The sequence below is a fragment of the Mirounga angustirostris genome, unplaced genomic scaffold (assembly GCF_029215605.1).
Source record: "Mirounga angustirostris isolate CCGP_5_RB_7025 unplaced genomic scaffold, mMirAng1.0.hap1 SCAF_3, whole genome shotgun sequence".
In the NCBI taxonomy this organism is placed as follows: Eukaryota; Metazoa; Chordata; class Mammalia; order Carnivora; family Phocidae; genus Mirounga; species Mirounga angustirostris.
The window spans coordinates 76,437,616-76,464,233 of NW_026991711.1; the positions used below are offsets into that span (position 1 = coordinate 76,437,616).

Consider the following 26,618-nt stretch of genomic DNA (forward strand, 5'->3'; position numbering starts at 1 on the left):
ATCTTCTAAAAATGGCTTTGTTGTACTATGTAATCTGCAAGAATAGAAAGCTCAGTAAATTACAGTAGAGTGTTACATGTATTTATAACATTTCTGTGTATGATTTACAGGGAGACCATGTACTCAGCTGCAGCTTCTAAATCCAGAACGATTTGCACGTCTTATCAAAGAAGTAATGAATACATTCTGGCCTGGCAGAGAGTTGATTGTTCAGTGGTACCCATTTGATGAAGACAAAAATCACCCATCTGTTTCATGGCTTAAAATGGTTTGGAAGAATCTCTATATACATTTTTCAGAGGATTTGACTTTATTTGATGAGATGCCACTTCTCCCCAGAACTACACTAGGCGAAGGTCAGACGTGTGTGGAACTTGTTAGACTCAGGATTCCATCATTAGTCATTTTAGATGATGAATCTGAAGCACAGCTTCCTGAATTTTTAGCAGACATTGTACAAAAACTTGGAGGGATTGTCCTTAAAAAATTAGATGCCTCCATACAGCATCCACTTATTAAAAAATACATTCACTCACCATTACCGAGTGCTGTTCTGCAGATAATGGAGAAGTTGCCGTTGCCAAAATTGTGTAATCAGATAGCTTCGCTACTTCCCCCACACAAAGAGGCCCTAAGGAAGTTTTTAGCTGGTCTAACTGATAGCAGTGAAAAAGAGAAAAGAATAATTCAGGAATTGCCGATATTCAAGCGAATTAACCATTTATCTGATCAGGGAATTTCCTCTTACACAAAACTAAAAGGCTGTAAGGTTTTGCACCATACTGCCAAACTTCCTCCAGATCTCCGACTCTCTGTTTCAGTAATAGACAGCAGCGACGAAGCTACTATTCGCTTGGCAAACATGTTGAAAATAGAGAAGTTAAAGACCACTAATTGCCTAAAGCTCATTTTAAAAGATATTGAAAATGCATTTTATTCACACGATGAGGTAACACACCTTATGTTATGGACCCTTGAGAATCTGTCCTCTCTGAAAAATGAGAATCCGAATGTGCTTGACTGGTTAATGCCATTAAAATTCATTCAGATTTCACAGGAACGGATGGTGTCAGCCAGTGAACTCTTTGATCCTGATATAGAAGTACTAAAGGATCTCTTTTACAGTGAAGAGGAAACTTGCTTCCCACCTTCAGTTTTTACCTCACCAGATATTCTTCACTCTTTAAGACAGATTGGTCTAAAAAACGAAGCCAGTCTCCAAGAGAATGATGTTGTGCAAGTAGCAAAAAAAATTGAAGCGTTACAGGTCAGTTCTTGTCCAAATCAGGATGTTCTTCTAAAGAAAGCCAAAACACTCTTACTGGTTTTAAACAAGAATCATACACTGTTACAGTCGTCTGAAGGAAAGATGACCCTGAAGAAAATAAAATGGGTTCCAGCTTGCAAGGAAAGGCCACCAAACTATCCAGGCTCTTTAGTCTGGAAGGGAGACGTCTATAACCTTTGTGCCCCGCCAGATATGTGTGATGGAGCCCATGCGATTCTGGTTGGCTCGTCACTTCCCCTTGTTGAGAGTGTCCATATTAACCTGGAGAGAGCTTTAGGGATCTTCACCAAACCTAGCATCAGTGCTGTCTTAAAACACTTTAAAATTGTTGTTGATTGGTATACTTCGAAAACCTTTAGTGATGAAGACTACTATCAGTTTCAACACATTTTGCTTGAAATTTATGGATTCATGCATGATCATTTAAATGAAGGGAAGGATGCTTTCAGAGCCTTAAAATTTCCATGGGTTTGGACTGGCAAAAAATTTTGTCCCCTTGCCCAAGCTGTGATAAAACCATTCCATGATCTTGACCTTCAGCCTTATTTGCATAGTGTGCCTAAAACCATGGCAAAATTCCACCAACTCTTTAAGGTCTGTGGTTCGATAGAGGAGTTGACATCAGATCATATTTCCATGGTCATTCAGAAGGTGTATCTCAAAAGTGACCAAGATCTCAGTGATCAAGAAAGCAAACAAAATCTTCATCTTATGTTGAATATCATCAGATGGCTTTACAGCAATCAGATTCCAGCAAGCCCCAATACACCGGTTCCCATACATCATAGCAAAAATCCTTCTAAACTTATCATGAAGCCAATTCATGAATGCTGTTATTGTGACATCAAAGTTGATGACCTCAATGACTTACTGGAAGATTCGGTGGAACCAATCATTCTGGTGCATGAGGACATACCTATGAAAACTGCAGAATGGCTGAAAGTACCTTGCCTTAGCACAAGACTGATTAATCCTGAAAACATGGGATTTGAGCAGTCAGGGCAGAGGGAGCCACTTACTGTAAGAATTAAAAATATTCTGGAAGAATACCCTTCAGTGTCAGACATTTTTAAAGAACTACTTCAAAATGCTGATGATGCAAATGCAACAGAATGCAGTTTCATGATTGATATGCGAAGAAATATGGACATTCGAGAGAATCTGCTGGACCCAGGCATGGCGGCTTGCCACGGACCCGCTCTGTGGTCATTCAATAATTCTCAGTTCTCAGATTCAGATTTTGTGAACATCACTAGGCTAGGAGAATCTTTAAAGAGAGAAGAGGTTGACAAAGTTGGAAAATTTGGTCTTGGATTTAATTCCGTGTACCATATCACCGACATTCCCATCATCATGAGTCGAGAATTCATGATAATGTTCGATCCAAACATAAACCACATCAGTAAACACATTAAAGACAAATCTAATCCCGGGATCAAAATTAATTGGAGTAAACAACAGAAAAGACTGAGGAAATTTCCTAATCAGTTCAAACCATTTATAGATGTTTTTGGCTGTCAGTTACCTTTGACTGTAGAAGCACCTTACAGCTACAGTGGAACTCTTTTCCGACTGTCCTTTAGAACTCAACAGGAAGCGAAAGTGAGTGAAGTTAGTAGTACCTGCTACAATACAGCAGATATTTATTCTCTTGTGGATGAATTTAGTCTCTGTGGACACCGGCTTATCATTTTCACTCAGAGTGTGAACTCAATGTACTTGAAGTACTTGAAAATTGAGGAAACCAATCCCAACTTGGCACAAGACACGGTAATAATTAAAAAAAACCCCTGCTCTTCCAAAGCATTGAGCGCACCTGTCTTAAGTGTTTTAAAAGAAGCTGCTAGGCTCATGAAGACTTGCACCAGCAGTAATAAAAAGCTTCCTGCTGATGCGCCAAAGTCATCTTGCATTCTTCAGATCACAGTTGAAGAATTTCACCACGTGTTCAGAAGGATTGCTGATTTACAGTCGCCACTTTTCAGAGGTCCGGATGATGACCTAACTGCTCTCTTTGAAATGGCTAAGTCTGGCCAATTGAAAAAGCCATCAGATGAGCTGCCACAAAAAACAGTAGAGTATACCACGTGGCTTATATGCACCTGCATGGATACAGGAGAGGCTCTCAAGTTTTCCCTGAATGAAAGTGGACGAAGACTAGGGCTGGTTCCTTGTGGGGCAGTGGGAGTTCTGCTGTCTGAAATCCAGGATCGGAAGTGGGCTGTGAAACCACATGTTGGAGAAGTATTTTGCTATTTACCCTTACGAATCAAAACAGGATTGCCAGTTCACATCAATGGGTGTTTTGCTGTTACTTCAAATAGAAAAGAAATCTGGAAGACGGACACAAAAGGACGATGGAATACCACCTTCATGAGGCACGTTATTGTGAAAGCTTACTTGGAGGCGCTCAGTGTCCTGCGTGACTTGGCCACTAATGGGGAACTAATGGATTATACTTACTACTCAGTGTGGCCTGATCCTGAATTAGTTCATGATGATTTTTCTGTAATTTGCCAAGGATTTTATGAAGATATAGCTCATGGAAAAGGGAAAGAATTGACCAGAGTCTTCTCTGATGGATCCACATGGGTTTCCATGAAGAATGTGAGATTTCTAGATGACTCTATACTTAAAAGAAAAGATGTTGGTCCCGCAGCCTTCAAGATATTTTTGAAATACCTCAAGAAGACTGGGTCAAAAAACCTTTGTGCTGTTGAACTTCCTTCTTCAGTAAAATCAGGATTTGAAGAAGCTGGCTGCAAACAGATACTGCTTGAAAATACATTTTCAGAGAAGCAGTTTTTTTCAGAAGTGTTTTTCCCAAATATTCAAGAAATTGAAGCAGAACTCAGAGATCCTTTAATGAATTTTGTTCTAAATGAAAAAATTGATGAATTCTCAGGAATTCTTCGTGTTACTCCCTGTATTCCTTGCTCTTTAGAGGGGCATCCTTTGGTTTTACCATCAAGGTTAATCCACCCTGAAGGACGAGTTGCAAAGTTATTTGATACTAAAGATGGACGGTTTCCTTATGGTTCTACTCAGGATTATCTTAATCCTATTATTTTGATTAAGCTGGTTCAGTTAGGCATGGCAAAAGATGACATTTTATGGGATGACATGCTGGAACGGGCACAATCCGTGGCCGAAATTAATAAAAGTGATCATGCTGCTGCTTGTCTAAGAAGTAGTATCCTGTTAAGTCTCATCGATGAAAAACTAAAAATAAGGGATCCTAGAGCAAAGGATTTTGCCACAAAATATCAAACAATCCCCTTCCTTCCATTTCTAACAAAGCCAGCAGGATTTTCTTTGGACTGGAAAGGGAACAGTTTTAAGCCTGAAACTATGTTTGCAGCAACTGACCTTTATACAGCTGAGCATCAAGATATAGTTTGTCTCTTGCAACCAATTCTAAATGAAAACTCACATTCCTTCAGAGGTTGTGGTTCAGTGTCATTGGCTGTTAAGGAGTTTTTGGGGCTACTAAGGAAGCCAACAGTTGATCTGGTTGTGAACCAATTGAAAGAAGTTGCAAAATCAGTTGATGATGGAATTACATTATACCAGGAGAATATCACCAATGCCTGCTACAAATACCTTCATGATGCAATGATGCAAAATGAAATCATTAAATTATCAATTGTTGAAAAGTTAAAACCCTTCAGCTTCATCCTAGTTGAGAATGCATATGTTGACTCGGAGAAAGTTTCTTTTCATTTGAATTTTGAAGCTGCACCATACCTTTATCAGCTGCCTAATAAGTACAAAAATAATTTCCGTGAACTTTTTGAAAGCATGGGTGTGAGGCAGTCATTTACTGTTGAAGATTTTGCCCTTGTTTTGGAATCTATTGATCAAGAGAAAGGAACAAAGCAAATAACAGAAGAGAATTTTCAGCTTTGCCGGCGAATAATTAGTGAAGGAATATGGAGTCTCATCAGAGAAAAGAAACAGGAATTTTGTGAGAAAAATTATGGCAAGATATTACTGCCAGATACTAATCTTAAGCTTCTCCCTGCTAAATCTTTATGCTACAACGATTGTCCCTGGATAAAAGTAAAGGACACCACTGTAAAATACTGTCATGCTGATATACCCAGGGAAGTAGCCGTAAAGCTAGGAGCAGTCCCAAAGCGACATAAAGCCTTAGAGCGGTATGCATCCAACATCTGTTTTACCACGCTTGGCACGGAATTTGGGCAGAAAGAAAAATTGACCAGCAGAATTAAGAGTATCCTTAATGCCTATCCTTCAGAAAAGGAAATGTTGAAGGAACTTCTTCAAAATGCTGATGATGCAAAGGCCACAGAAATCTGTTTTGTGTTTGATCCTAGACAGCATCCAGTTGATAGAATATTTGATGATAAGTGGGCCCCACTGCAAGGGCCAGCACTCTGTGTGTACAACAACCAACCATTTACAGAAGATGATGTCAGAGGAATTCAGAATCTTGGAAAAGGCACCAAAGAAGGAAATCCTTGTAAAACTGGACAGTATGGGATAGGATTCAATTCTGTGTATCATATTACAGACTGTCCTTCTTTTATTTCTGGCAATGACATCCTGTGTATTTTTGATCCTCATGCCAGATATGCACCAGGAGCCACATCTGTTAGTCCCGGACGCATGTTCAGAGATTTGGATGCAGATTTTCGGACACAGTTCTCAGATGTGCTGGATCTTTATCTGGGAACTCACTTTAAATTGGATAATTGCACAATGTTTAGATTTCCTCTTCGTAATGCAGAAATGGCAAAGGTTTCAGAAATTTCTTCAGTTCCATCATCAGATAGAATGGTCCAGAATCTTTTGGACAAACTGCGGTCAGATGGGGCAGAACTTTTAATGTTTCTTAACCACATGGAAAAGATTTCTATTTGTGAAATAGATAAAGGTACTGGAGCTCTGAATGTACTGTATTCTGTAAAGGGCAAAATCACTGATGGGGACAGATTGAAAAGGAAGCAATTTCATGCATCTGTCATCGATAGTGTTACTAAAAAGAGACAGCTCAAAGACATACCAGTTCAACAGATAACCTATACTATGGATACTGAAGACTCCGAAGGAAATCTTACTACATGGCTCATTTGTAATAGGTCAGGTTTTTCAAGTATGGAAAAAGTGTCAAAGAGTGTTATATCGGCTCACAAGAACCAAGATATCACTCTGTTCCCACGTGGCGGAGTGGCTGCCTGCATTACTCACAACTATAAAAAGCCCCACAGGGCCTTCTGTTTCTTGCCCCTCTCTTTGGAGACGGGATTACCATTTCATGTGAACGGCCATTTTGCTCTAGATTCAGCCAGGAGAAATCTGTGGCGGGACGATAATGGAGTTGGTGTTCGCAGTGACTGGAATAACAGTTTAATGACAGCATTAATAGCGCCTGCATACGTTGAATTACTAATCCAGCTGAAAAAGCGCTATTTCCCTGGTTCTGACCCAACATTATCAGTTTTACAGAGCACACCTATTCATGTTGTAAAGGATACTTTAAAGAAGTTTTTATCATTTTTCCCAGTTAACAGGCTTGACCTACAACCAGATTTATATTGTCTAGTGAAAGCTCTTTACAGTTGCATTCATGAAGACATGAAACGTCTTCTCCCTGTTGTACGGGCTCCAAATATTGACGGCTCAGATTTACACTCTGCAGTTATAATTACCTGGATTAATATGTCTACTTCAAATAAAATCAGACCGTTTTTTGACAACTTACTGCAGGATGAATTACAACACCTTAAAAATGCAGATTATAACATCACAACCCGCAAGACCGTAGCGGAGAATGTCTACAGGCTGAAACACCTACTTTTAGAAATTGGTTTCAACTTGGTTTATAACTGTGATGAAACTGCCAATCTATACCACTGTCTTATAGACGCAGATATTCCTGTCAGTTACGTCACTCCTGCTGATGTTAGGGCTTTTTTAATGACCTTTTCTTCTCCTGACACCAACTGCCACATTGGGAAGCTGCCTTGTCGCCTCCAGCAGACTAACCTAAAGCTTTTTCATAGTTTAAAACTTTTAGTGGACTATTGTTTTAAGGATGCAGAAGAAAATGAGATTGAAGTGGAGGGACTGCCCCTTCTCATTACACTAGACAGTGTTCTGCAAACTTTTGATGCGAAACGACCCAAGTTTCTGACAACATATCATGAGTTGATTCCATCCCGCAAAGACTTGTTCATGAATACGTTATATTTGAAATACAGTAGTATTTTATTGAACTGTAAGGTGGCAAAAGTGTTTGACATTTCCAGCTTTGCAGATTTGTTATCCTCTGTGCTGCCTCGTGAGTATAAGACCAAAAATTGTACAAAGTGGAAGGACAATTTTGCAAGTGAGTCTTGGCTTAAGAATGCATGGCATTTCATCAGCGAGTCTGTAAATGTGAAAGAAGATCAAGAAGAAACACAACCAACATTTGACATTGTTGTTGATACCCTAAAAGACTGGGCCTTGCTTCCTGGAATGAAGTTCACCGTTTCAGCCAACCAGCTTGTAGTTCCTGAAGGTGACGTTCTGCTTCCTTTGAGTCTCATGCACATTGCAGTTTTTCCAAATGCCCAAAGTGATAAAGTTTTTCATGCTCTCATGAAAGCTGGCTGTATTCAACTTGCCTTGAACAAAATCTGCTCCAAAGACAGTGCATTTGTTCCTCTGTTGTCATGTCACACAGCAAACATAGAGAGCCCCACAAGCATTTTAAGGGCTGTACATTACATGGTTCAGACTTCAACATTTAGAACTGAAAAATTAGTAGAAAATGACTTTGAAGCCCTTTTGATGTATTTCAACTGCAATTTGAGTCACTTGATGTCCCAAGATGACATAAAAATTTTGAAGTCTCTTCCATGCTACAAATCCATCAGTGGTCGGTATATGAGCATTGCAAAATTTGGAACATGCTATGTACTCACAAAAAGTATCCCTTCAACTGAAGTGGAAAAATGGACACAATCATCGTCGTCTGCATTTCTTGAAGAAAAAATACACCTAAAAGAACTATATGAGGTGCTTGGCTGTGTGCCTGTAGATGATCTTGAGGTATACTTGAAACACCTTTTACCAAAAATTGAGAATCTCTCATATGATGCAAAATTAGAGCACTTGATCTATCTTAAGAATAGATTATCAAGTATTGAGGAACTGTCAGAAATCAAGGAACAACTTTTTGAAAAACTGGAAAGTTTATTGATAATCCATGATGCTAACAGTCGACTAAAGCAAGCAAAACATTTCTATGATAGAACAGTGAGAGTTTTTGAAGTTATGCTTCCCGAAAAATTGTTTATTCCTAAGGACTTCTTTAAAAAATTGGAACAACTTATAAAGCCCAAAAATCAAGCCACGTTTATGACCTCGTGGGTGGAATTCTTACGAAACATCGGACTGAAATACATACTTTCCCAGCAGCAGTTGCTGCAGTTTGCTAAGGAAATCAGTGTGAGAGCTAATACAGAAAACTGGTCTAAGGAAACATTGCAAAATACAGTTGATATCCTGCTCCATCATATATTCCAAGAACGAATGGATTTATTATCTGGAAATTTCCTGAAAGAACTTTCTTTAATACCATTCTTGTGTCCTGAGCGGGCCCCTGCCGAATTCATTAGGTTTCATCCTCAGTACCAAGAGGTCAATGGAACACTTCCTCTCATAAAGTTCAATGGAGCACAGGTAAACCCCAAATTTAAGCAGTGTGATGTGCTCCAGCTCCTTTGGACGTCCTGCCCTATTCTTCCAGAGAAAGCCACACCCTTGAGTATCAGAGAACAAGAAGGTAGTGAACTTGGTCCACAAGAACAGCTCGAACAAGTTTTAAGCATGCTTAATGTGAACCTGGATCCTCCTCTTGATAAGGTCATTAATAACTGCAGAAACATATGCAACATAACTACTTTGGATGAAGAGATGGTAAAAACTAGAGCGAAGGTCTTAAGGAGCATATATGAATTTCTCAGTGCAGAAAAAAGGGAGTTTCGGTTTCAACTGCGGGGGGTTGCTTTTGTGATGGTAGAAGATGGTTGGAAACTCCTGAAGCCCGAGGAGGTAGTGATAAATCTAGAATATGAATCTGATTTTAAACCTTACTTGTACAAGCTACCTTTAGAACTGGGCACATTTCACCAGTTGTTTAAACATCTAGGGACTGAAGATATTATTTCAACGAAGCAATATGTTGAAGTGTTGAGCCGCATATTCAAAAATTCTGAAGGAAAACAGCTAGATCCTAATGAAATGCGCACAGTTAAGAGAGTAGTTTCTGGCTTGTTCAAGAGTCTGCAGAATGATTCAGTCAAGGTGAGAGGTGATCTGGAGAATGTACGAGACCTCGCACTTTACCTTCCAAGCCAGGATGGCAGACTGGTGAAGTCCAGTATCTTAGTGTTTGATGATGCACCACATTACAAAAGTAGAATCCAGGGGAATATTGGTGTGCAGATGTTGGTTGACCTTAGCCAGTGCTACTTAGGGAAGGACCATGGCTTTCATACTAAATTGATAATGCTCTTTCCTCAAAAACTTAGACCTCGTTTACTGAGCAGTATACTTGAAGAGCAGTTAGATGAAGAGACTCCCAAAGTTTGTCAGTTTGGAGCGTTGTGTTCTCTTCAGGGCAGATTGCAGTTACTCTTGTCTTCTGAACAGTTCATCACGGGACTGATTAGAATTATGAAACATGAAAATGATAATGCTTTCCTGGCCAATGAAGAAAAAGCCATAAGACTTTGCAAGGCCCTAAGAGAAGGATTGAAAGTGTCCTGTTTTGAAAAGCTTCAAACAACATTAAGAGTTAAAGGTTTTAATCCTATTCCCCACAGTAGAAGTGAAACTTTTGCTTTTCTGAAGAGATTTGGTAATGCAGTCATTCTGCTATACATACAGCACTCAGACAGTAAGGACATTAACTTCTTGTTAGCATTGGCAATGACGCTGAAGTCGGCAACGGACAATTTGATTTCTGACACCTCATATTTAATTGCAATGCTAGGATGCAATGATATTTACAGGATCAGTGAGAAGCTTGACAGTTTAGGAGTAAAATATGACTCTTCAGAACCATCAAAACTTGAACTTCCAATGCCCGGCACCCCAATACCTGCTGAAATCCATTATACTCTGCTTATGGATCCAATGAATGTTTTTTACCCAGGAGAGTATGTTGGGTACCTTGTCGATGCCGAAGGTGGTGATATCTATGGATCATACCAGCCAACATACACATACGCGATTATTGTACAAGAAGTTGAAAGAGAAGATGCTGATAATTCTAGTTTTCTGGGCAAGATATATCAGATTGATATTGGCTATAGTGAATATAAAATAGTTAGCTCTCTCGATCTGTATAAGTTTTCAAGGCCCGAGGAAAGCTCTCAGAGCAGAGACAGTGCCCCTTCTACACCCACCAGCCCCACCGAGTTCATAGCCCCTGGTCTACGAAGCATCCCTCCTCTTTTCTCCGGTAGAGAGAGCCACAAGACCTCTTCTTCAAAACATCATTCCCCCAAAAAGCTCAAGGTGAATTCTTTACCAGAAATCTTAAAAGAAGTGACATCAGTAGTGGAGCAAGCTTGGAAGCTTCCAGAATCTGAAAGAAAAAAGATTATTAGGCGGTTGTATTTGAAATGGCACCCCGACAAAAACCCAGAGAATCACGACATTGCTAATGAAGTGTTTAAACATTTGCAGAACGAAATCAACAGACTAGAGAAACAGGCTTTTCTAGATCAAAATGCAGACAGAGCCTCAAGGCGGACATTTTCAACCTCGGCATCCCGGTTTCAGTCAGACAAGTACTCATTTCAGAGATTTTATACTTCGTGGAATCAAGAAGCAACAAGCCATAAATCTGAAAGGCAACAACAAAATAAAGAAAAAAGCGCACCTTCAGCTGGCCAGACTTACTCTCAGAGGTTCTTTGTTCCCCCCACTTTCAAGTCAGTTGGTAATCCAGTTGAGGCACGGAGATGGTTAAGACAAGCCAGAGCCAATTTTTCAGCTGCCAGGAATGACCTTCATAAAAATGCCAACGAGTGGGTGTGTTTTAAGTGTCACCTCTCTACAAAATTAGCTCTGATCGCCGCTGACTATGCCATGAGAGGGAAGTCCGATAAGGATGTCAAGCCCACCGCACTTGCACAGAAAATAGAGGAGTACAGTCAGCAGCTTGAAGGACTGACAAATGATGTCCACACATTGGAGGCTTATGGTGTGGACAGTTTAAAAACAAGATACCCTGATTTGCTTCCTTTCCCACAGATCCCAAATGACAGGTTCACTTCTGAGGTTGCTATGAGGGTGATGGAATGTACTGCCTGTATCATCATAAAACTTGAAAATTTTATACAACAAAAAGTGTGAAGGTATTTAAAAAAAAAAAAAAGCAGAGTTAGAGCTTGACTGTGTCATAACTCAAATGTGAAGTGCTCTACTTCCTTAGGCTTTGTTGCCAGTTCTTTAAGAATTGTATAAAGCACATTGCAGATCGCTGGGAAGAACTTCGGGGCTGTTGTTAATGTGAAAATCAATGGAGGACCCTGCCTGACTCTGAAAGAGAACTATTTTGAAGATGGTGAGCTGCAGAATTGCTAGATGTATTTGAATGGCTAGGATGGCACATTATTGAACTGCACTTTATGTAACCAAAGCTTAGCGGTTTGTTAGATAAGAGCTTGTGTATGTCTGTGATCAGGATGGAGTTACTTTTCTGTTTTTAACATGGTGTTTTTGAAGGAGCTAATGAAACACTGGACATATCATTGGTTTAAACAAGGGGAATTAAGTCTTTGGCGTTGATCACTTCTTTAATTGGATCCTCTTTTGGATGCATTATTATCAGCTGGATCTGATTATGAATTTGTTGCAATTTTACATCTTAAATACTCAGTACATTTATAAAATGGTACAGTATTTTAATCCTGAATATTACTTGATTAAGAGTATGCAGATAGTACTTCTTAGGGTGCACTGAGTGCACTTTACATCTTTATTTTAAATGGTTTTTTACACTTTATGTTTACAGGCTTTCTATTTCATGAAGGTAACATGGAAAACTCAAAATGGTGGCAGTTCTTATCACCAGATGTTAATATTGCGTCCAAGAACTGCTTACCAAAACAACATTTATCAACGGTTAGAACATTTGCTTTCTGTTTGTACATATTTTCCACAAATATCATAATTTGTATAGTGTGATTGAACAGGATGCAATCTTTCGTTGTCTAAAAGGTGCTGCAGTTAAAAAAAAATCTCTTCTTTCAACATGGCACTTAGTGGAGTTTTTTGGATTTTACTTTGAAAACATTAAAAAAAAAAAGTGTAAAATCATTGTGACAATATCCAGTAGCTTATAAAAGAGGAATTGTCAGCTTGCATTTTCCCCATGAATGATTCAGAACTGACATTTGATTTTCATCCTGTTTGAGTGTCCTACTATACTGTACTTCGGCATATTTCTTTTGCAGAATGTAAATGAAAGGTAATGATAATTAGTTTATATAAGTGTGCTGGCTGTAAATGATGCTGAATATAAATTTTATGCAATTAAGGGCTTATGGAACATATGAAAACTTTTTTACTTTTATGGTAATAAGGAATGTTTGTGCCTCGACTATTGTATTGCTTCTGAATGTGAAGCTATGTAATTATTTCTGCTATTATATTAAGTGCCATACTTTTAATAAAGCAAATGTACATATCAAATTATTGTAACTGGTATTTCCTGAAAATCAAACTTAGTATCTTCCTATATAACGTTTTGATATATGCATATAGATGTATTTATTGGCAATATTTAGGATAGAATTTTTTATTATATTTTATATTGGAATTTTAGCACATTCTTTTTTTATGATTGAGTATAAAGTATTTGATATATACTGGGTTTATTAGGTGCTGATTTAGTTAAGAGTTTTATTTTCCCTTTTTGGGGAATAAGATTAGCTGATATATATGGTATGTATATATATATACACACACATACATACATATATGTATGCACACACACACATATATATATGTATTTGGATGTAGATACATTAAATATTACGGTTCTTCCATAGGTAGAGGCTGAATTGGTATTTACCTTGCCTCAGGAGGGGGCTGCATGTCTGGGGCTAATTTACGCTTGAGCCCTAACAGAAAATGTTCATCTTTATACCTGAGGTCTTCAAAACTAGGCAGACCAGGGCGAAGAGTTTTCTGGGGCTTACCAGATTCTGGGTCTTCAGCTTTCTGGGATGTCTTAAAAAGTGCTTGCTACTTTGAAACTCAGATTCAGTACTTGGAATATATTTTATTGTTTTTTGATATTAAAATGTACACAGAAAACCTTGTCTGGTGGACATTGGGCTAGTTGATCTAGTTGGAGTTCCCGTTTTTTTTTTTCCTATACTTAAAAAAAAAAAAGGTTCACAATCCCTTATATACAACCCTTGGATCCAAATGTATTTCAGAATTTGGATTTTAGAAGTTAATACAAACATTCCCATCCAGGTTGATAGCACTCTTAAACACGATATTTCTGCCGTGAAACCTATGAATACTCACCCTAACTGGAATACATAGGCCTGATAAATAACCTCACCTAAATTCCTGTCAGATCTCGCCACCAATAGTTTGCAGCAGACATATATGGAGGGTGTGCCTATTTTTAGAGCTTTTTAGATTTTGAAATTCAGGGTAAGGAATTTTTGATGTGAACTAACTTTATTATTTTATGCTTTCCCACTATTTCCCTTTTCTTATTAAAAGGAAAGTGGAAACAACCTGTGTGGGGAGTAGCTGTTCCTGAGTAGCACACGGTCTAGCAAGGATTTGGAACAGGCTTTCCTGCATTCCAGAGCAGGTTGTGTGCTGCCAGATGAGCAAGGGAGAAAAGCATCCCCCGTGGGCTGGTGGAACTGTTCATAGCATCTGCCAGGAAACTCAGGGAGAACCTGTGCAGCCCGGGTAGTTTAGAAAGCAGTGGGGAATGCAACTCTTGATTTCTGGGTTGTGAGTTTGAGCCCCACACCGGGCATAGAGATTACTTAAAAGACACTGGGGAGGGTATGTGCTATGGTGAGCACTGTGAATTGTGTAAGACTGTTGAATCACAGACCTGTACCTCTGAAACAAATAATACATTATATATTAAAAATAATTTAAAAAAAACAAAAATAAAAATAAATATAAAAAAATGAATGAATGAATGAATGAATAAAAAAATAAAAAGCAGTGGGGAGTTGGTTGGGGGTGGGGTGGGAGTGCCAAGAGCCCAAGGATGACCTTGGAAAAATGTTCAAGTAGTGTTTAATAAAGAGCAGTTGTTCACGGGTCTGATGGTCTGATGTGCGGGTGTGGAATTCTCTTCCTTGGCGCCGGTCGACATCTCCGTACTTCACGTGTTCTGTAGCTCTCAAGGATAAAATTTGTAGTGCTGGTAGAAAAGAGCAATTATAGAAGATTTTAATTAGTTCTGTATTCATCAGGGTTCTACCAGAGAAAGAAGCAGGAGGAGACGTCCAGAAACAGATAGATGGGAGAGATCTGTTTCCGGGAAGTGATCGGTGACCGTGGGGGTGGCACTGGCGGCCGCCACAGGCTGCGCACACTCAGCCGGGGCCGAAGCTGCAGACTGCCCACGGAATGTCCTCACGCTTTGGCTCCCAAAGCCTTTTTCCGTTCTCGTTTGATCAAATACGGCTTAAAGTAGTGCCATTCATTCATCCATTTGAAAATGGCCCCTGGGCACCATGTGCAGGCGTTCTGTCAGGTGTTGGGGATGTGAAGGTGCACACTCCATCCTGGAAGTGAAGCTGTGCTATCTATTCAGTTAAGAATGGATTTTCACTTAGCGGTGCCCTTAGATCCTCTTGTTCCGCCTGCATGTTTACGCCTGATACAAAAGCTTATTTGGTTTTGAAACAACAGCAAATCTGAAATGGAGTTTAAAATAGGACAAAATGCTAAAGCTGAGTAGGAATTGATGTGTTAAATCAGGGAAGGAAGGGACAAAAAACTAGAGAGACACCACCTAACAGCCTTAGTATGAAGGGCTCTGCCTTTCAGAAGTGCTTCTGCTCTCCTTCACTGATCCCCAAAGCAGTGGAGATTGACCTGTGGCTGGACTTGGGTGGGGAGGACCTGAACACATGTAGCTCAACCCTTTTACTTTGAATTTGGCTGCCTTCAGAACAGGAGCATCTGTCCACCCTCTTCCATGTGGCGAGCTATGGGAGTCAGGGGCCCACAGTTCTCCCTGGGACGGCAGAGGTTCCTGTGATATTCGGGTCTTAGGGGCGTCCATTTTGCTGCAAATCAAACTTTTTTACTGTTAAAGCTGACATTTTGATCTTCATCATTCTGACTTGTGCCTACTCAGCTGGTTTGGAAGTTGAAAAAGAAATAAGGGCTATTTTTTGAGGTCACTCAAATATCAACACTTAATAGTCTACAATCACTTAGTATATATACTATTAGTGTACATAGGTCATTAGGTATGTTCGTTAGGTATGTTCATAATCATGACCTTGGACTTTTAATGAAAATTTAAATTACATTGCATAACGTGTTTAAAAAGACAGGTTTATGTAATATATTTTATAATATAGCCTATCTAAAAGTTTTGATTCTAACCAGAAATAAATTCCTTATCATTCTGGAGAATACAGCTATCCACAACAACTTCTTTCATGATGATTCCAAATAACAAAGGAGAAAAAAAAATCTACATCTTTGATTTAAAGGGTTTTATCCTCCATAATTTCTCCTTGATTCTTTTTCTTGACCTTGTGTCAACCAAGCTTGAAGACATTTGTTTTGCACAAACATGGAGCAAGAGAGTAAATATGACCAAACAAAGGCAGTGTTACTTACTAGGACAGTAGGAATGCTGTAGCAAGAAAGCAAACATTTATTTAAGAAATCAGGACTTAACTAAATGGAAAAGTGAATACCAATTTATAACCTAAAAACACCCACCCCCAGTGAAATTTTAGGTGCATTATATTTAGAGTCGAGTTTGTTCTTAACTGCTCAGGACACACCTAATTTTTTTTTTTGTAATTTCAAGTGTTTATGCACATAACAGTTCGAAAATCCAGGATTTGTTATAAGTGGGCTATGCTGTTAAATGACCTTGTTAAAACAGCATGAGAAATCAAGAGTTCACTCTTCCACTTTCTCTCAGTTCTGAGACCACAGAAAATGAATCTGAACTCATGTTTACAGTTATAAATCCTATAAATAGAAAGTTGCAATGCTCTTGGTCCTACCACATCTTGTGCTACTTGGAGATCCTAATTATAACAACTGGTAAAACACCAAGCCAAACCAAACCAAACTCACCAGTCTTTGTGATGACTGGCACTTTACAAAGTCTGTGAGTAGCTTACACAAGGCTAGCCTGTTTTCATAGGTTCAGTGTGTCCTATTTGACTTATATAGCAACACATACTACCAGCTGGTATTAAACCTACTTTCAAAAATGAAGAGAGTGATTCTATGAAGTAACATCAAGTCTGTTAACTTTGTGTAAGAGGTAAATGCAAAGGCTGGGCCGTTAGGAGTCCCACCACCTACAAGCTGTGTGATCCTGGTGGACTTTGGTTTCTTCACTTGTCAAAGAATATCATCCCATCTACACAAGTCTCACATAGGCTGGTGTTTGGATGGAATGAAACAACATACCAGAGATTTTTGAAATTAAAACAACTGTTCACATTTCAGTTTAATTTCACTAGCTACCGCCTGACCTTCTGACTTGTCCTAGCTGAACCTTTTTTAATTACCAGTAACTTGGGGGAAAATATTACCTCAAAGCGCTGTTGTGGGGATTAAAGAAAGGAAGACAAACTGAAGTTTGTGAAAAATGTAGGTTGATTTTTATTGCTTATAACTGTATATAAAGGAAACATGATTAGTTTTATATAATTTATTCCTTTGACTACATACTGAAAATCAGATCAACCCAAGTCCCCTCAAAACCTGAAGATTTCTTGTGAAACCTGACACACTTTGCATTAAAATGAGAGAACTTGTGGGTTGGAGTGATATAGTGGGAACACCACACAGAACTTTGGGGGCATTTTAGTATTGACCAATGCTACTTTTATGGGGAGTTAGATAGTCACAGTTGAATGGCATAAATTAATTCCACACAGCAATTCAATATTCCATTATAGATTGATTTTCTACAAGAAAGAAAAAGAAAAGTCACAATGGCTTTGATGAAAATAAACCTAGTGGAATAAAGACTTTTTTTTTTGTTGCTATCGCTAGACTTTTGTGTCTAATATGTGCACACCATTTCTGAGATCATGGATTTTCATCAGAACACCTTCACTGGTACATTTTTCTGAGTTCCTTTTGAAAGTGTGCCCTCCTACTTCCTATCCACCATCCACCAGGATGTCAAGTTGCTTGGTGTGAAGGCTTGAGGTCGGCATCTGTAAAGCTCAATGAAATGAGGCAGGTGCTCCGTGGAAGATGCAGGTGGTTTAGAGACAGATGTGACTGTTTTCGTGGCATGTGGTACCCACGCCAGCCACAGACAGATAAAGCTTCCCATCTGGACACACACAGATTTCATAGAGTCTTTGTGAGCTGCCGGCGGCACCCTGAGTCCCCTGAACCAACTTGGGTAAACACACAGTTTCAGCATCAAGCACAAGCTGTTTGGGAGAAAACGAGAGATGAAGTGGTAAAAGAGAATGGACATGATAGTGTGAAACTCATTATCTCAAAATGCTCCAAACAGATTAGTTTCTTCTCTGCATAGAAAATGAAATAGGCACCTTAAGTCATTATCAGAGTCTTTTAAAGCCTATTTCTATTTTCCATTCAGGCAGGGGCTTAATAATTCCTTCTCCAAATTGAAGTCTTTTTTTTTTTTTTAACCCATTGTGCTAGTTGAGCTAGGAAGATTTATGTGCTATACTAAAAATACATTTCAGAATTATCTGGAAAAAGGTTTTAATTCACATTTATCTTGTGACCTATTTTGACTTTATGCTAAAATCACCTTCTCTACCCCATTAGGATAAAGTACAAGCCGCAGAAATAAATTCATCTTAATAATTTTTACCTGTGAATGTTGGAATTTCTGCTGATTTTGTTTTCCTATGAGAGGGAATTAACTTCATCCTATTAGCTGCCAACCATTTCCCTAACTTCTCTTAGATCTAGAAAAGCAGTAGACACATAGACTAAAGCCAACTAAAATTAAATGAAAGCTATTGGGGTTTTTGTTCCTATGACAGCTTAGTTACACTGAAATGTAAACAGATGGCCATTAATTGAGGTTTGGAAATCTTTTTGGGAATGAAGAACTGTTCCACTGAGTAGCCCAATTTTACCCATGCCAGGGCGCTCCTTATTAGAAGGAATTAAAACATGTCATGGACGGGCATAATGTTGTGCCTTGCAAATAAGTTTGGACTCTTCTTTTCCATACTCTCATCCATGAACTCTACTCTTTTCATAAACCGATGCTTGCAGTCTGTACGCCCTCTTGGGAAGCTGACCACTGCCATGGGCAGCAGTGGGTGGAAAAATATTAAAAGCAAAGCTTTACCTTGTGGTCTGGGACACTGTCATAGTAAAAGAAATGAAATATGTATTGTATTTTTTTTTTTTTTAACCGCAGAACCTACTTACACCATTGTCCAGAGCTTTGGGTTCTGTGGCTAGTTGGTTTTCGCTAATGTGCTTTACCTTTTCCTTGTTGGCTTCTTTGCTTTCCTTTCTTATGGTTAATCAGTGACTTTGTTTTCTAGTTGTTATTTTTTTATTGCTCTTCCAGAAAACTCTAGTCACTGGCAATCCACATACCCTTTCCTTGCTCACCTTCGTTTATCTTTATAGGAATATATCTTGTGGGAAGCCAGATATCCCCACACTTTGAGCTAGCTTCCAGTAATAAGGGACATCAGCTTATGAGTCAGGCTATGTGCTGCTATAAAATTGGCACCTTATTCACAGAAATAAGTGAGGCTATTTCAAAATTAAAATTAGCATATTTTTCAAGGTAATATATTTTAAGTATGCAGTGACATTATAATTTAGTAATGAGATTCCAAAATGCTTGACTTCCATTTTTGCATTTATCTGCTCTTGGCATCATAACTTCTTCAGTTACAACTTGAAGGGGCTTCACCGGATGTCTTTTATATTCCACTAGCAGCCTGCCATTGGATGGGTCCTGTCCACACTCATGAGCTGCCTCTCATGTCCTCCATTTGCTCCCTCAACCACACCTTCCTCTTAATATCAGATTAATATAATAATTTCAAAATGTTGCCACCCATATTACCACATTGCTTCTCACAGCACTGTGACATAGTTAAGCAAATATTATTTTCCTTATTTGACAAATGAGAAGACAGGTCCAGGTCTGGAGAGGCCTGTTAGGTTTCCTGAACTCAGACGGGTAATTCATGAATTTATCTAGTACTAGAACAATCAATGTTGAGTAGCAAGTGCTCTACTGCCTCATTATGACTTTGGCTTATATCAGCGATGTTTTATTTCTGGACTTGAAGTTCCAGATTTTATCCTTATTGTGGTTGACTTTTAAAGCTCCTATTTTTCATATTTAATTTTTGTTTAAACATAATTTGATGTGAGCAAGCATAGGGCTCGAGGCAACAACCAATAATGGTTGTCATTTACAGGTAAGTCCCAGTGACTGCCATATTGAGAGAAGTTGGATCAGTAGGTAATTGAAGAACTGATAGTCTCTGTCTGCTCTGAAAGTCATCAGGACATACAACAGGAGCTTCATATACCAAACTCACCATTCCATCACTACTTTGAAAAATGATATCCATTTGAGAAAGAGCCTCAATTTTCCCAGCATGAGCTTTAATATGAACACCCTTTGGGGCATCCATGCTTAGACTTCGTGTGGGGGATTCTAACCTGAAATGAGGGAAAGAAGCAACAAAAAATAGTATTAAAAAAAAGCTACCCCAGGAATCCCTCATTGAATGGCTTTGCGTAGAAAATACAATTAACAAAGCATATAGTATCATGATGTCATTCTTGAATGCTAATATAGTGTACATTCTTTATCGATAAATCCAGAAATAATGTGCAGTAAAGAAATTAACTTCCCATCAATAAGAATCTACAAAATTAGTATCCTCTAAAAACAGATAAAAACATTACACAACTCTACCCCAACATAATAGTCTCAGATGGCAGGGTTAAGCACGCTGCATATCACACCAGAAGAAAATGCAATTTGTGAATAACTTTGTAAAACTTTGTAGTGAAAACACAAACCTGTCCAGGAAGAAGACAAACTTAAGGGTAAGACATTCATTTGCTACCTCTTCATAAAGTAGAATGTAAGCTTAGTCTTTAGGTTTTGTATGTATTTATTTATTTTTTAATTTAGGAGGATTACAGGGCACATGTGAAGATTTCTTTTGGGAAAATACTGAACTGTTAGGGTTGGGAAACAGAATGGAGACTGCCCCAGCTGGCTTTGTTTTTGTATAATTTATCAGAATCTCCTTGTGACTAAGTCAAACATAGAGAACCAGGAGTATATGGACCAGAGAAATTCTATTTGCTTCTGCCTGAAAAATACTAAATTTCCACCAGGTGGCATAACACGATCACTTGAAAGATTTTTCAGCTACTCTAACCCAACCCAACCTGACCCGACCCAACTCAACCCAACCCAGCCCAACCCAACCCAACTCAACCCAACCCAATGCAACTCAATCCAACCCAACCCAACCCAACCCAAGCCAACCCAACCCTAATCAACCCAACCCAACCCTACTCAACTCAACTCAACCCAACCCAACCCAACCCAACCCAACCCAACCCAACCCAACAATCTGAAAGTCTGATTTGATTGAAATGTTTAAAGATCAGTGAAGTGGAACAGGATACCAGACAGTGTGTAATTCTCTCACAGCAGGTAAGATTAAGAGTAGGCATGGGTAGGAGAGAGAAAGCAGAGTGGCTCCAGAGGAAAGAAGTACCTGGGTCATTGATTTGCATTTGAACTGACTGAATATTTATTCAGTAGATGTTTAGCTCAGAGGAATTACTGCCTTTAATTGGCAAGTTTTTGTCTACCACTATTTGTTACAGAAAACAAAGTTTCATTTTCTTACATACATCTTAATATGTAAAATTTGATCTGTTGTACATTTTGAAATTTATATTTACTTTGAGTACAAGGAAACACTTAGAGGCATTTATAGAATTTGTTGGTCAAATTATGTTAAGCTTAGGCTATGGGGAAATGCTTAGATACATCTAGATGATTTGGTCTGCTGATTGCCTGCCCATTTTGCTAGTTGTCTACATTTTTCCTGCCTGGATTGATAGGAAAAAAGGGGAAGGGGATGGGGAAGGAAAGGAAGGGAGGAAGACATGTAAGCAACTTGTAGAGGTCTGGTCCATTTCAGGCAATCCATTTGTAAATTTGAAGATCCTAAGGAAGGTGAGTTTGTTTCAAAGATCAGTCATCAAACAACAAAATAACCTCAATAGGACCAACTACTAGTTTTAAACCATATTATAATATGGTGCTTCTGGAATAGCAAATTTCTTCCCCTTTGTATCATTTCTAGCCTTGAAGATGAAATATGTCAGTTCAGCACAAGTTGGGACACATTTTATCAAAGAAGGTTGTGATTAGAATGTTCTGAAGTATACATTTTCATGAACACACTGAACAGCAGTCAGATATAAAGCAACTCAATTTTTTTCTCTTTTGTTATATTTTAGTTTGCTAGATATCCAACCCTTTCTTCAAATATGTAAATATATAAATATTTACTCATGACTTATGTGAGGAACAAAAAATTTTGAACAGTGACCCAGAAATATACCAAATAAATAAGCTGTGTGTTTATACACACACACACACACACACACACACACACACATATATATATATATAGGTATACTTGCCCTTTGCCCATATTCACTTTTGCATTTAGAGAATATAACTAGTCAAGCATGTATGATTGTAATAGTTATTGCTCATGATTTTAAGCTCTTTCAGGCTTACAGTAAGTCTAAATTTTGTAAATAGGATGAGAGACTGGGAAGCATAAATACAAATTGACAAGAAAAGCTGGGACAAGAAAAGCTAGAGGCAGCACTGGGCAAATCATGCAAGGACTAGATTATGTCCACTGTTAGGCCATGCTGACCACTAGACTATGTTAACTGTGTTGGTCTTTAATCTAAAAGTGTGGGGAATAATGTATTTAGTCATTTAACCCTTATTTATTAAGTCCCTATCATGTGCTTTTCTAGATTTGTAGAAAAACAGTAGCAAAAAGGCAGACAGGCTTCCTGCCCTTAGGAATCTAACATTCAAGAAGCTTAAAGGATGTAAGCAGAGGAATAACAAGATTCCATTTTTGCTTTAAAAATATCACTCTATAAAGACCTGTCAAGACAGATGAACAGATGCAGAGCTCTACCCTCAGCCCCCAATTACATATAAATGCTGCATAAAATACAATAAAAAACATTAAAACACATACTAGGCAGAAATAACAACAACAACAAAAACAAACCCAGAAAAACAAAGGGCATTTTCATAGTGCCAGAACAGAAGAAACTCGTAACCAGAGTGATGAGTGGGAGTTGAAATGCTGGAGCCCTTGGAGGTAATGGGCAGGTAAATGCCTTGTGGTCTGGTATTTTAAATCTCTACAGGGAAGGAGTTGTGGCCAACTGTGGGGGAGCATGGGAAGAGTGTTTGGAAATGGGCTCTGGGCATACAGATGGGAGTTAAAACACAGTACGATAAGAACCCTAAAGCAGGCTGCTCTTTCTGGAATGTGAGCAGGAAGTCTTAAATCATGCACTATTGTAGAAGCCAAATCCACACACTATTCAGGCCTTGTATCAGCCCAACCTGAGAAATACCTGTGAACGCTGGCTTCAGAACAGTGCCCCCTGCAGGACCCTGGCAGAAGCGAGTGGGAAACTGACATTAAAGGCAAATGTTAAGAGTCCCCGTGAGAACTGCACCTAGATGAAGGGCCAAAGAGGATGAGCTCTCAGACAGAATTTTCAAACCACATGGGAGAATCTGTCAACATGAGGAACTAGAGATAATAGAGCAGTCAGAAAGGGACTAACACTAAGCTTAGAGCATCCAAAGAGATAAATTAACACTCACAGAACAAGACCAGAATAGAAAAAGAAAGATTTAAAAACGAGGTAAGTAGAAATTAATGAAATAAAAAAATTAAAGTCTTCTGGTAGACTGAATAGTAGACATGCCATATATCAAAAGAGAATAGGACACTGTAATGTAGATTTGGTATTTCTGTGGGAAAACAAGAAATGTAAAATTTGAAATGCACAATTAATGTTTTTAAATGCATAAAATAAAGTACAGAATTTCAAAGGAAACTAATGACTTTTAAATACAAATGTAAACATTACTTAAATGGGTGATATAGCAATTTATGAGCTTACTTGTTAATTAAATAAGATCTGGACAAAGGGCTTACAACTACTATAATTTCAAAGCAGTAAAGAGTATGTAATGTATTTTGAGATACTTGCTATAACCTTCATGTGATATTAAAGTATCTCTGGCTTCTACAGATTAAAAAATCAAAGAAACTGCTAATCCTACTGTGGTTTGTTATCTCTCATTTATAGTTGAAGGGATGCTAAATTTCAATTAGAGGTCAGTGAAAATGAAGGATTTTTTTTTTTCACATTCAAAATCATTAACCCACTAAATTCTATTCTTGGACACCCAAGGGATCCACAGACCACAAGTTAAGAACACCTATACTCTAGAGAATGAGAAGACACAGATATGAAGAGGTAATGTTTAATCATTTCCAAAATTGAAAAATAACATGAGTTCCTAAAACTGAAGAGGTATATTGATACCCAAGTACAAATTAAGACATATCCAGCACCCAAACACTTTCTGGTAAAACTGCAAAACATTAAGATTATGAGAAGGTCTTAAAAGTATTCAAAATGAAAATCAAATTGCTTATTTACCAAAGACACAAAAGTAATGAATAATATCTTAAAAATGCCAGTGTAAAATTATTGTCAGTCTAGAAATATATCCCAACTTAGCCATCTTTCAGCTATGAAGAGACTAGACATCTCAGGCCCAGAAGGAAAAGTTTATTGTCTATGCAGATCATCACCGAAGAAAGTACTTATAGAAACTAAACCAGAAGAAATGAGTATTTTGGAAGAAGCAGCGATGGACATTAGAAAAATCAACACAGTGTGTGGGTAAAGCTAAATCTTTATTGCCTGAAAAACAACCAGAGAGATGAGTAAAAGCAAAGTTGAAACAAAACAACACACAAAGTGAAATTTGGGTGGGAATAACTTTCTAAAATTTTGGTATAATTTGAAAAGAGAATGATAATGACAAACTTAGAAAGTATTAATTTATCTCCATGCATATAAAATATAAAGGATAATCATTAAAAGAATGAAACCAGAACCACTAGAGAGAAATATGGCAGGGAGAATAAGGAGAAGTTTAATAACCGAACCAAAGGTCAGAAAGAAGAAAAAATGAAAAGAAAAAGCACAGTAAATTAAACATGACATCACAGAAATATGTCAAATAAATCAGTGATCATAATAAATATAAGTAGTTAAATTCACCTATTAAAAGTTAGAAACTTTACTGTAGGGGATAAAATCTCAAATCCAGAAATTTAATCCCTAGAGAAACAACTGAAACATAATAATACACCCCACATGAAAAAGCAAATCTGGTTGGATTAAAGACCTAAATATGAAAAATGAAAGTGTTTTTGAAAGAATTCACTTCCTTCGCTAATGCCCAAGCAGTGGTTTCCAATATATCCAAGTTCCTAAGGGTTTATTTTCACTATTCCATTATTGGATGAAACTTTCATTTTTTTTTAAAGACTTTATTTTTTAAGTAATCTCTACACCCAATATAGGGATCGAACTTACAACCCTGAGATCAACAGTCACACGCTCTATCGACTAAGCCAGCCAAGGTAGTCCCCCCAGCATTTTACTTTCTGTTATTGGATGAAACTTTCAACCCCTCAAACTGTTTTTACTTCTGAATTGACTAAATATACTATATTTTGTTTTGATATTTTATGATTTTTTCTTTTTTCTTGGAACTGCTAGAATTAAGGAAGACCAGCCACACCATAAACTGTTAATTACCATGAGGCACAAATTGCTTTCATTGTTTAAATAGCTTCAAGATGGTAACCTGTGATAAATGAGAAATAAACACTTGGGATAAGAAATGTAATTATGCAAGCTGAGAACAATCAATGCTTCATTTGTTAATGGTGCATTTATAGACACTGATTTTTTTTTTTTAATCAGTGAGTTGTTTGAAAAAACACTGAAACAGAAGGAATTTAATTCACAAGATACCACTTTCAGACCATGTATTTATACAAATACATTTGAAAACCATGATTAAATTAGTAATTTCCTAGAGAAATACAGGTGATCAAAATGGACCTTTATTAAACGTACAGGTTTAAAAAGACAAATTGCACTGAGGAGCGGGCCCGAATCCCGGCTCCTCTGGAGCGGAGATTGGGAGGCCGCCATTTTCACTCTTGGCCTCCAAGGCTGTACAGAAAGCTTGCAGGGAACAAAAGCTCCCTAGAGCAAACCCGAGCAGATTACTTAGCCCGCCCTGGCAAGGGCGGGGCAATTCCACCTCCGGCAAAGACATTTGGGAACCACGGCAACAGGCCCCTCCCCCAGAAGATCAGCAAGAACAGCCAGCCAAGACCAAGGTTACCAGTCAGTGAGAACAGCAGAATGCCACTGCTAGGGGAATACTGCACATAGAATTCATGGCTTTTTTACCATGATTCTTTAGTCTTTCAAAGTTAGTTTTTTTTTTAAACTCTTTTTTTTTTTTTAATTTTTCTTTTTCCCTTTTTCAACCAACATCTTATCAATCCCTTTTTTAAAAAACATTTTTATTTTTCATTTTTAGAGCCATATTCTATCCCTTCATAGTAGTTACCCTTATTTTTGGCATGTATATATATATAAGTTGTTCTCTCTTTAAAATTTTGAGATAGTTTCTTCTAACAGATCAATATACCCTAAATGTCTAGTGTATGGTTTTGTTCTACTCTCCTGCCTGATTACATTCTCTCCCCCCCCTTTTTTTTTAAATCCTCTTCTTTCTATTTTTCAAACAACTTCTTATCAATTCCTTTTATAAATTTTTTTATAATTTTTATCATTACAGTCATATTCCATTCCTTCATCATATCAACCCTTATTTTTGTACATATAAAAGTTTTTCTTTCTTTAAAATTTCGGGAGGCAC

At 38.0% G+C, this 26,618-nt stretch overlaps 2 protein-coding genes across 7 annotated transcripts in view; one reads left to right on the plus strand and one right to left on the minus strand.

The window, feature by feature from the left end:
* The window catches only part of SACS (sacsin molecular chaperone), a 47,774-nt gene extending 34,765 nt beyond the window's left edge, over positions 1-13,009 (plus strand). For both annotated transcript variants that reach the window (XM_045869184.3, XM_064586292.1), the window contains one exon: positions 111-13,009. In XM_045869184.3, the coding sequence (XP_045725140.2) occupies positions 111-11,668 (11,558 nt within the window). In that variant the 3' untranslated portion in view covers positions 11,669-13,009. The remainder of the gene's footprint in view (positions 1-110) is intronic.
* A 4,140-nt stretch (positions 13,010-17,149) lies between these two features.
* SGCG (sarcoglycan gamma) overlaps positions 17,150-26,618 on the minus strand; it is a 135,071-nt gene continuing 125,602 nt past the window's right edge. For all 5 annotated transcript variants that reach the window (XM_064586297.1, XM_064586295.1, XM_064586293.1 and 2 more), the window contains 2 exons: positions 20,086-20,209; positions 17,150-17,961 (listed from right to left, as the gene is read on the minus strand). In XM_064586297.1, the coding sequence (XP_064442367.1) occupies positions 17,788-17,961; positions 20,086-20,209 (298 nt within the window). In that variant the 3' untranslated portion in view covers positions 17,150-17,787. The remainder of the gene's footprint in view (positions 17,962-20,085; positions 20,210-26,618) is intronic.